Raw genomic sequence first — 11,448 nt, 5'->3', positions numbered from 1 at the left:
TCAGCAAATTAATTACTTGTTTTAGATTTTTACAAGTGATTTTTTGTTAGACATCATAATCCATATGATAATCTTGTTAAGTTAAACTACTAATAAAATAATTTATACAGGTTCCTACTGGTGGACCTAAACCCGCTGGATCTTAATTAATCATAAAAATTTATCTCATCTAAAGATTTTTTTTCTCCTAAAAGATTATTGTACATGTAAGTTATTTATTGATAATATTATATTAAAATAAATTAGAGGGTAGGTAGTTAATTGTAAATATGGAAAAGGCTCAAACATATCATTAGATTTTGAGAGAAAAAAATCATTTATGTTATCGTTAAAGTTTGGCTTATCTATGTTATTTCCATTTGAGAAAAGTCTCCATTCATATCATTATTTGTTAACAGAAAACAATTTTGAATTTGCTAAACCATTTTCGACACATGGTCAATTATAATTCGGTCACGTCATTAATTAAATTATTTTTAAAGAAAAAAGGACTCAAATATACAATCGAACTTTGAGAAAGACTCATTTATTCCATATGTTACAAGTTTGGCTTATCAATGTCATTTCAGTTAACAAATAATGGCATGGATAAGCCTTTTCTCAAACGGAAATGATATAGATGAGCCAAACTTTTAACGAATGACTTAAATGAACCTTTTTTCAAAGTTTGATGACATATTTGAATATTTTTCCTTAAAAATAAGTCGAGTTAAAGAGAATGTAAAGTTTTTATATGATATGTTTTATTACCATTGTGATATGTTAGTTTTATACTATTACTCCATATTAAGGGCAAGATATAATTCTGAAAGTAAAATATAACATATTATCTACATAAAGAAACCAAAATCACATTTTAATTAATTGAAGCTTACATGTATTTATTAATATACAACAATAATAATAGATCCACTGTACTCCCACAAGTGGGGTTTGAAGAGGGTAGTATATACACATACCTTAACCCTATCTTGAAAAGACAGAGAGATTGTTTCCAGTAGACCCTCAATTATCTTTAATATTTACCATTAGGTCAGTCCTAATACATTGGGCCCTTTGTCTCACTTTAACCAAGGTAATCTACTAGAACCAAGGTCTTGGACTTTTGACCTCACTTGCCTTATGGGAAGAACTTCAAGTTCAAGTTTAAGAGATCAAAAGTTCAAGGTGTGTATATTCTCATCAGACCCAACAGTTCCAACTTCCTTTAGCCAAGCCTAACCTGTTTTGTTGGACAACTACCACATGGCAAAATAGATCTCGCCAATCATCTGTATTCTGTCGACTATGGTCATATGCTTCCTGCAAAATCTGGCGAAAGTTCGCGTGATTTACATGGAAAGGTGTGCCGATGATGTTGTGAAATAAAGATGTCCCATCACCAGCTTGCGAAAGACGAAGGCCGTTAAATATGACTTTCTGAATGTGCTGATCATCAGTGCCATTATTAAGATTATATGACATAACATGTCCTACTTCAGCAATGGATGATTCTCTCCACAAGGGTATCAACCTCCTTTCCTCAAAATTACTCCGAGGATCTCGAAACTGGAGTTTTGGCAATGTTCTTCCTGCTGTTGCATAGACTGGATGGACGCCACACTTTGTCACTTTTAACCCTGTATATCCTTGCTCTCTGATACTGAACGAAAATGTAATTTGTTCTCCACCTTCTAAAGCAGGACAAAAGTAATCTCGTGGTATGAAGGTCACCCAAGAACGTTTGTCAGCGGTTACAGTAATCGCAGGGAAGCAAAGGACCCATGTAACCTTATTGGTCTGATCACCGACCTCTATGACAGGACCATATTGAAAAACTCCATTATATTTGCACTGGTAGATACACCAAAGGATCATTCCCTGGAAGTTATGTTCTATGTTTGGTGGCATTGTTAAGGTTATATTAGATCCTATGTTTCGGTTGCTGAACCATTCTGGAACCTCGCTACCTGCAATATAGTAGCTGCTTGGATAAGGAAGATCTTCATCACATTCTCCCATCTGTATAAAATAAAACATAAATGGTGTGAGTTGCACTTAATTGTAGTAGTACAAAGATGAGATGAATAGAGGAACTAACTAACCAGCTGGAAGAAACTTTCATCAAAGAAACGTCTTGCCAGCTTGCTACTGCTCTCTATGCGAACATATTCAACATTTTCGATAGTTTCCATGCCCTTAATCTCGGACAATCTGTCGCAATTAGATACATAGAGCTGTGGAAGTATCCTGTAATTGGACATGTCTAGACTTTCAATGGATGAACAATCATTTGCATGGAGCACTTGCAGATTAGAAGGAAGTAGTGAGAGCATTTGAAGATTCTTGCAATTATCCAGGACAAGATGATGTAGCTCAGATAGGTCGCAAAAGAGGGATGATGGGAGAGTGTAAAAATCATTTCCTCCTAAATCCAGGTATTTCAATGAGGTTAAACTCCCAAGATTGGTGGGAATATCTGCTTCTGAAAGCCTACAATCGTTGAGATTGAGCACCGTCAAGTGACTTAAACGGGAAAGGGAATGTGGCAACAACCTCTCTGGACACGATGAACTACTTCCTGCCCATGGTACATAAGATAAAATAGAAGTCAGCCAAGATTGAGCCTTCAAACTTCTGTTGCATCCTTGTAATGATAAGCTTCTTAGGTTTTTCAAGTGTCCCAAATCAGCAGGCAGTTGTTGTAGACCCGAGCAACCTGACATATTTAGATGTTGAAGTGATTCTAGCTTGCAAATGCTGCTTGGTAGATTCTTGAGGCTTACACAGTCTTCCAGATTTAAGTAAACAAGTTTCACCAAATATTTTATTGATGAATCAATCTCAACCAACTCTGAGCAACCTGTAAACAATATTGTCTCAAGACTTATCGCCCTTGAAAAATCAGGAGTTCGCTTTAGTCGTTGACAATGACTGAGATCTAGATATGCCAGGTTTTCCAGGGGCTGATACATAGAAACAATAATATATTCATTAGTATCTATAGTTCGCTTAATGTAAAATCTTATTATATCTAAACCTTGAAAAACTTAGAATAAGGTTTTTTTAGCAATAAACCTTGATGGTGGATTGCCAAACTTCCACGATGTTGCTATATTGCATGTCCAGAGCCACAAGTTTGGTTAGATGAATATCAGTAGGTAAACATTTCAAAGGGAAATTTTGCCAACTTAGCCATCTTAGGTCCTCAAACAAATTTTTGAAGCTTCCAGTAATATTCATTCCTTTTGCTTGAAATATTTTCAACCTATCCATTCTTGCAAAGGACTTTGTCTCGACAGTTAAATCTTTCACTTTGGGATGGATGGCGCTGATGCCTTCTATCAGATTGCTACCCTGTCATCATAACAGTGCAGGATACATTATTATTCTTCTATTTATTCAGTTATAATTGCTTATTTTACTTTTCAAAGAGCTTAAAACATCATGTAATGACACTCTGTATTTGGAAATGATTTAGCTTTAAACTTCTCATTTTACCCTTACTGGAATGATTTCATAGTCACATAAATGTTATTAAATGTTTAAGACCACAAGTCTCAAGTCATATATGCACACACATATTCTGTACTCCAGATCAACTAACAAATGTAAGAGACAATGGAAGGAAAGAGTTTTTTTTTACCTTGTTCTTTTCTAGCACATAATTAACATCTTCATGCAACCACAACCTAGAGCGCATATGAGGCTCTTTAGGTGACTCTTGACGAACAATTTCTCTAGCCATATCTCGAACTAAATCATGCATCCACAAATGATTCTGTTCAATTTTGATTAAACATCTTCCAATCAAAATTCCTTTCCCCAAGTTGAAAGAGCGACCACAACCGGTCAATACAAGACTAGCAAAAAGTTCTTGGGCTTCAATGAAAAAGCACGCGATGTCAAGGAAAATCTCCTTAGAGTTCTCATCAAGTGAGTCATAGCTTACTTTGAGTGCTTTGTGAATACTACTGTGATGAGCAAGATTTTTCAAGCTCTCGAGGGTACTTCTCCATGTTTGATCATCCTTTTTATGCAAAAGAGAGCCCAAAACTTCGAGTGCTAAAGGAACCCCTCCACCTAGACGTGCTATGTCTTTCACCAACTCATGATCCAAATTTTCGGGTACAGTAGTATCCTTGAAAGCATGAAAGCAAAAGAGTCGCCTGGAAGAGATATCATCCAACCTTGTTACCTTGTACTTATAGTCTACTCCAATATCATCTAGCAAATTCTCACTTCTTGTTGTTATAATTATTATGCTCCCCGAACCAAACCAGCTTCTCTCTTCCGCCAATGCTTTTATCTGGCTCATGTCATCGACATCATCCAAAACAATGAGGACCTTCCTCTGACCAAGTCTGTCTTGGATTAGGCATTTTCCCTTATCAACATTATATTGGACTTTAAAGTTCTCTCTTTTTAGAACCTCAGATAGAAGTTGTTCCTGTAGGTTGTGAAGCATGTTATTCTCCGAGCGCTCTCTTACATGAGCCACAAAGGAGAAACCTTCATACCTCCTGTGGATTTGATTGTAGACGGCTTTGGCAACAGTTGTTTTGCCTATGCCAGCCATCCCATAGATCCCAAACATGCAGACACCAGTTGATGAGTAGAACTTGCATAGAGAAATCACTCCTTCAGCATGAGAATTAGGCCCAATTACGAGTCCTGGAAGGTGCATGCATGTGGGGTTTACTAACTTTAAGACCTCTTCCACAAGTTTCTTGTTGAATTTTGCTTCATGCCTGGAAAATCAAACTCAAGACAAATTAGTCTAAAGTCTAACCAAGATGAGAAAAAGGTATTTATTTATCTTATATAAACTAGATTGTATTTGTCTATCTTACTTTCTAGGTCAATTTTCTATATTATAACAAAGCAAGCATGTCAAAATGCTAATTGTTGAACGACAGAAATATTCCTGAAATGTTGAACAACTTTTATACCCTTCGTAAACTATATTTTCCTTCAAAGAAGCAAAATACGTGCGGGATAAATTGTAATATTTAAAATATCAATCAATATTAACTACAACTTTAATTCAACTAAGCTAGATAAATTTGGTGAAGTATAATTCATTGTGGACTTAATTTGACGTTCTAATCACAAAAGGGGTTTTTTGGTATTTGGTTAGAGTTATGCAGGTATAGAAATGAAGGGATTAATTATGAGTGAATATATGTATTATTTTATGCAGGTATTAGTTATGCAATTATTAATTATTAATTATTCATTTATTAGTCATACATATATTAATTATTCCATCTTTTTGTCCTGCATAAAATATTATATAGATTTCCTCATAACTTATGCATGTATTAGTTATGCGGGTTTCTAAATTGTCAACAAACAGCGTATTAATTTTATACATGAATAGGTTATTTCCTATCTATCAACCAAACATTGTATTTACGAAAATTAATATATGTATAACTTGTTTCTTATCCCGCTACCAAACGACCCCTACGTTAACTTTTACTAATACATAATGAGGTATTATAGTAGAGAGGGATTACTTGGAAAGAGGTAAATTAGGATTGGGAATAAAATTAGATATGCCTCCTAGACCATTACAATTTCACATTGGATAATAATATAAAAGAACTATGAAATCCATTGGATGATTTTTTTATTCCACAGAAAAGGGGTATCTTGTGTTCCAATAGAAGCAAAAGTGATGTGGATTATTCAAGTGTCAAAGTCGATTTGCTTTATAAAAAGAAGATAAGAGGACCGCTATTTTGGTTCAGAAGAGAAAGTTTTCTCAGGAACACTATAATCAACTATAAATTTGATATCCGAATTGTGTCAGCATGATAACTCTTGAGTTACATTCACACTATATGTTTGTTGTATTGTTTTTCTATTCATACAGGTTTAGTCTTCTGTTTCTTTTTTATGGTGTCTGATTATCCATCACAGAAGTGAATTGGTAATGTTTTCCTTTTCTTTTCACTTAGAGAATATTTCGTATGAGTATAGTGATAACTGATAATGTTCTATATGTTCTTTTTTTCTTAATGTTGTATTGTGTTAAAAGTTTACTATCTTTAGATATAAAATTTATAGAAGTTGTAGGGGTGTGAAATAGAGACGTTTTTTTTTATGACTGTGATGTCCAGGCTAGCTTTTGTTCACCTCGACTAATTCCATGGGATACCTGTCACCTCCCACCAGCAACAGGTACCATGGGACGGAGACTAGTTCTACTTACTATCGGCTGTCTGTAGTTCACTTTTAGGTGACTAGATAGTTTTTAAAGTTTCTTGTGAGCTACCAGTATAGAAAAGTTAAAAAGTCAAGTTTGAGGAAGTTAGAGTACCCGTCCTCGACGTTCTGCAAATCCCGTCCTGATAAATTTGCAGCTTCTTTGACAGCGGCTTTCCACCTTGCTACCTTCTCCTTCCCAAAACGTCTTCTGTGTTTAGCAAGTGCTTTACCAAATGTACCGGCTTGTCTACGTACCTCAGAAGGATTAACGTCGTAGAATATAGGAATAACTAGCTGACCATGCTGCTCTCTGCACTCGAGTATCTTCAAAAGCTCATCGAGACACCAGCTAGATGATGCATAATTTTTTGAGAAAATAACAATGGAGATCATGGAATCTTCTATAGCTTGAATCAGTTCAGATCTGATTTCTGTGCCTTTTCTGAGCTCCTCATCGTCTCTAAATGTATTAACTCCAGCTTGCACCAAATTTGAATAGAGGTGGTCCGTAAAAGTTTTACGTGTGTCTTCCCCTCTAAAACTCAAAAACACATGATATTTATGGGATGAAGATGAAGGTGGAGGCATGGAGGATGAGGGAATTATAATACTATTAGAAGCCATAGACACAAATTTTAGTATTAGATGAAATTGAAGAAAGAGTTAATCTATGGTGAGTGGTGACCAAAGGAATCCACGACATGTCATCATATAGAGGCAGAGGCCTTCTATATACTTTCCTACGTACCTTAATTTCTATAAGAATTCCACAAATTATGTCTTGATAGCCATACAGCACTCGCCACGCAGGCTAGAGTGGCATATTTAGCTAACCTCCCCCCCCCCCTAAAATCACTTGTTGCACTTAAAAAGTTATTCCTTTACTATACTTGAAGAGCAGCTAGAATTCAATTCTAGTGATTTAATTTTATGTCCGTTCAAACATTATCAAAGAAGAATAATACGATTTCCTATCATAAGAAAAGATGGGAAAAAAGGAGCCGAATTTGGAAAAATATAAAAGTATGCTTTATTTTCACGAAAAGGAAATGAAAAAGGAGATTACAAGGTGGAAATCAAATTTTCACTAACACATTGAATTTTTAATTAGTCAACTAACTCAGCTATTAAAATGTTCAAATAAAAATAAATTATTCAAGAGGATTTTATAATATTAATAGCAACAAAAAAAACACACGTTCCTTAAGAAAACAACGTTAACAACATTGAAACACGACTCCTAGTTCAATCTATTCTCAATTTCTCATTAAGTTTTTTTCATTGGATCTTATCTATGTCACTGTCTCAGATTATTTTTCGTGTTTCTTTTTTACACGTTTCTCAAAAAAATTATTAATCAATAGATTTTTTTTTTTGATGATATATTTTACCCTCATTTGATTACTTAGAATATAATTTATCTTTATGAAATATTTTATTTAATTGAGGTGTTTATAGTCTTTAAGAACAATTATTACTAAGGATAATAGAAAAAGTTATTTAATTTTATTTTTAACTTCTAAAATAATAACAAATAATATGAGCCAATTAACTATTTTGAAATCACGATAAATAATTTGAGACAATATAAATCGTGTTTTTTTTAATTAAAGACTCTTGACTTTAAGATGTCGGTGTTGTTTTCCTCGTTTTGTTTGTATTTTAGACAATGAATATATGATTCACGATCGTGTAGTTTATTATGCATATATTGAATGGAAAAATGTGTCTCCTTTACTTTTTGTATCTTCCGATATAGAGGCAAGGTTAAAAATTTCATTAAGAGTGTTTAAGAATATTTTTAAGATTATAGTATATTGATATAGAAAGTGATATTTGACCTATATATATATCATCATTTTTCTTTATCACAACGAGTGCTTATTAACATTGATTTTCAAATAAAATGAAAAGTTTATTTCATAAACAAAATAAAATATTTTTTTATGATGACAGATCTATTATTAGTATGTGTGGACTCCTACATACTACACCTTTCGTACCTATTTACTTGTTATATTTTGATTTGAAAGAAAATAATGATTGATAATTTGATATAATAAATTTATCATTTTATCTTTATTAATTGATATGTTCCAAACATATTTATTTACTATATTTTTCAAAGACATTAATAAATTGAGGATATTATAGGAATGAAAAGAAAATTGTCCTTTCTTGATTTGTCAAAAATGATAAGTAAAAGGAGAAATTATATTAGAAAATATTTGACAAATAAATAGGAGGCGGAGGGAGTATTAGCTAGCGGTGCTATTACTTATAATATTACTCTTATAATTGCTTTGTTCTTTGAGTTCTTCGGTTATTATTTGTGGGGCTTTTTACACTCAGATTATCGTTGAGATTGAGCACCGTCAAGTGACTTAAACGGGAAAGGGAATGTGGCAACAACCTCTCTGGACACGATGAACTACTTCCTGCCCATGGTACATAAGATAAAATAGAAGTCAGCCAAGATTGAGCCTTTAAACTTCTGTTGCATCCTTGTAATGATAAGCTTCTTAGGTTTTTCAAGTGTCCCAAATCAGCAGGCAGTTGTTGTAGACCCGAGCAACCTGACATATTTAGATGTTGAAGTGATTCTAGCTTGCAAATGCTGCTTGGTAGATTCTTGAGGCTTACACAGTCTTCCAGATTTAAGTAAACAAGTTTCACCAAATATTTTATTGATGAATCAATCTCAACCAACTCTGAGCAACCTGTAAACAATATTGTCTCAAGACTTATCGCCCTTGAAAAATCAGGAGTTCGCTTTAGTCGTTGACAATGACTGAGATCTAGATATGCCAGGTTTTCCAGGGGCTGATACATAGAAACAATAATATATTCATTAGTATCTATAGTTCGCTTAATGTAAAATCTTATTATATCTAAACCTTGAAAAACTTAGAATAAGGTTTTTTTAGCAATAAACCTTGATGGTGGATTGCCAAACTTCCACGATGTTGCTATATTGCATGTCCAGAGCCACAAGTTTGGTTAGATGAATATCAGTAGGTAAACATTTCAAAGGGAAATTTTGCCAACTTAGCCATCTTAGGTCCTCAAACAAATTTTTGAAGCTTCCAGTAATATTCATTCCTTTTGCTTGAAATATTTTCAACCTATCCATTCTTGCAAAGGACTTTGTCTCGACAGTTAAATCTTTCACTTTGGGATGGATGGCGCTGATGCCTTCTATCAGATTGCTACCCTGTCATCATAACAGTGCAGGATACATTATTATTCTTCTATTTATTCAGTTATAATTGCTTATTTTACTTTTCAAAGAGCTTAAAACATCATGTAATGACACTCTGTATTTGGAAATGATTTAGCTTTAAACTTCTCATTTTACCCTTACTGGAATGATTTCATAGTCACATAAATGTTATTAAATGTTTAAGACCACAAGTCTCAAGTCATATATGCACACACATATTCTGTACTCCAGATCAACTAACAAATGTAAGAGACAATGGAAGGAAAGAGTTTTTTTTTACCTTGTTCTTTTCTAGCACATAATTAACATCTTCATGCAACCACAACCTAGAGCGCATATGAGGCTCTTTAGGTGACTCTTGACGAACAATTTCTCTAGCCATATCTCGAACTAAATCATGCATCCACAAATGATTCTGTTCAATTTTGATTAAACATCTTCCAATCAAAATTCCTTTCCCCAAGTTGAAAGAGCGACCACAACCGGTCAATACAAGACTAGCAAAAAGTTCTTGGGCTTCAATGAAAAAGCACGCGATGTCAAGGAAAATCTCCTTAGAGTTCTCATCAAGTGAGTCATAGCTTACTTTGAGTGCTTTGTGAATACTACTGTGATGAGCAAGATTTTTCAAGCTCTCGAGGGTACTTCTCCATGTTTGATCATCCTTTTTATGCAAAAGAGAGCCCAAAACTTCGAGTGCTAAAGGAACCCCTCCACCTAGACGTGCTATGTCTTTCACCAACTCATGATCCAAATTTTCGGGTACAGTAGTATCCTTGAAAGCATGAAAGCAAAAGAGTCGCCTGGAAGAGATATCATCCAACCTTGTTACCTTGTACTTATAGTCTACTCCAATATCATCTAGCAAATTCTCACTTCTTGTTGTTATAATTATTATGCTCCCCGAACCAAACCAGCTTCTCTCTTCCGCCAATGCTTTTATCTGGCTCATGTCATCGACATCATCCAGAACAATGAGGACCTTCTTCTGACCAAGTCTGTCTTTGATTATGCCTTTTCCCATATCAACATTATATCGGATTTCAAAGTTCTCTTTTTTTAGAACCTCAGATAGAAGTTGTTCCTGTAAGTTGTGAAGCATGTTATTCTCCGAGCGCTCTCTTACATGAGCCACAAAGGAGAAACCTTCATACCTCCTGTGGATTTGATTGTAGACGGCTTTGGCAACAGTTGTTTTGCCTATGCCAGCCATCCCATAGATCCCAAACATGCAGACACCAGTTGATGAGTAGAACTTGCATAGAGAAATCACTCCTTCAGCATGAGAATTAGGCCCAATTACGAGTCCTGGAAGGTGCATGCATGTGGGGTTTACTAACTTTAAGACCTCTTCCACAAGTTTCTTGTTGAATTTTGCTTCATGCCTGGAAAATCAAACTCAAGACAAATTAGTCTAAAGTCTAACCAAGATGAGAAAAAGGTATTTATTTATCTTATATAAACTAGATTGTATTTGTCTATCTTACTTTCTAGGTCAATTTTCTATATTATAACAAAGCAAGCATGTCAAAATGCTAATTGTTGAACGACAGAAATATTCCTGAAATGTTGAACAACTTTTATACCCTTCGTAAACTATATTTTCCTTCAAAGAAGCAAAATACGTGCGGGATAAATTGTAATATTTAAAATATCAATCAATATTAACTACAACTTTAATTCAACTAAGCTAGATAAATTTGGTGAAGTATAATTCATTGTGGACTTAATTTGACGTTCTAATCACAAAGGGGTTTTTTTGGTATTTGGTTAGAGTTATGCAGGTATAGAAATGAAGGGATTAATTATGAGTGAATATATGTATTATTTTATGCAGGTATTAGTTATGCAATTATTAATTATTAATTATTCATTTATTAGTCATACATATATTAATTATTCCATCTTTTTGTCCTGCATAAAATATTATATAGATTTCCTCATAACTTATGCATGTATTAGTTATGCGGGTTTCTAAATTGTCAACAAACAGCGTATTAATTTTATACATGAATAGGTTATTTCCTATC

The 11,448-nt window shown here is 34.0% G+C and overlaps 2 protein-coding genes across 2 annotated transcripts; both read right to left on the bottom strand.

Moving 5' to 3' along the window:
• Positions 1-1,793: 1,793 nt before the first annotated feature.
• Positions 1,794-6,960, bottom strand: LOC125852196 (disease resistance protein RPV1-like). Its single transcript, XM_049531920.1, has 6 exons — positions 6,308-6,960; positions 3,626-4,730; positions 3,058-3,336; positions 2,085-2,945; positions 1,931-2,001; positions 1,794-1,833 (listed from the first exon to the last, which is right to left on the bottom strand). Exons 1-6 carry the CDS (start codon positions 6,817-6,819, stop codon positions 1,794-1,796), a joined length of 2,868 nt encoding a protein of 955 aa, XP_049387877.1. The 5' UTR covers positions 6,820-6,960.
• A 1,527-nt stretch (positions 6,961-8,487) lies between these two features.
• Positions 8,488-10,798, bottom strand: LOC125852195 (disease resistance protein RPV1-like). The gene is made up of 3 exons (XM_049531919.1): positions 9,699-10,798; positions 9,131-9,409; positions 8,488-9,018 (listed from the first exon to the last, which is right to left on the bottom strand). The coding sequence occupies exons 1-3, from the start codon at positions 10,737-10,739 to the stop codon at positions 8,488-8,490; spliced, it is 1,851 nt and encodes a 616-aa protein (XP_049387876.1). The 5' UTR covers positions 10,740-10,798.
• Between the last annotated feature and the right edge of the window lie 650 nt (positions 10,799-11,448).

This window comes from Solanum stenotomum, unplaced genomic scaffold (genome assembly GCF_019186545.1).
Source record: "Solanum stenotomum isolate F172 unplaced genomic scaffold, ASM1918654v1 scaffold32793, whole genome shotgun sequence".
Classification (NCBI taxonomy): domain Eukaryota; kingdom Viridiplantae; phylum Streptophyta; class Magnoliopsida; order Solanales; family Solanaceae; genus Solanum; species Solanum stenotomum.
Note: the sequence above shows the minus strand (reverse complement) of the source record. Positions and strands in the feature narration are given on the sequence as shown.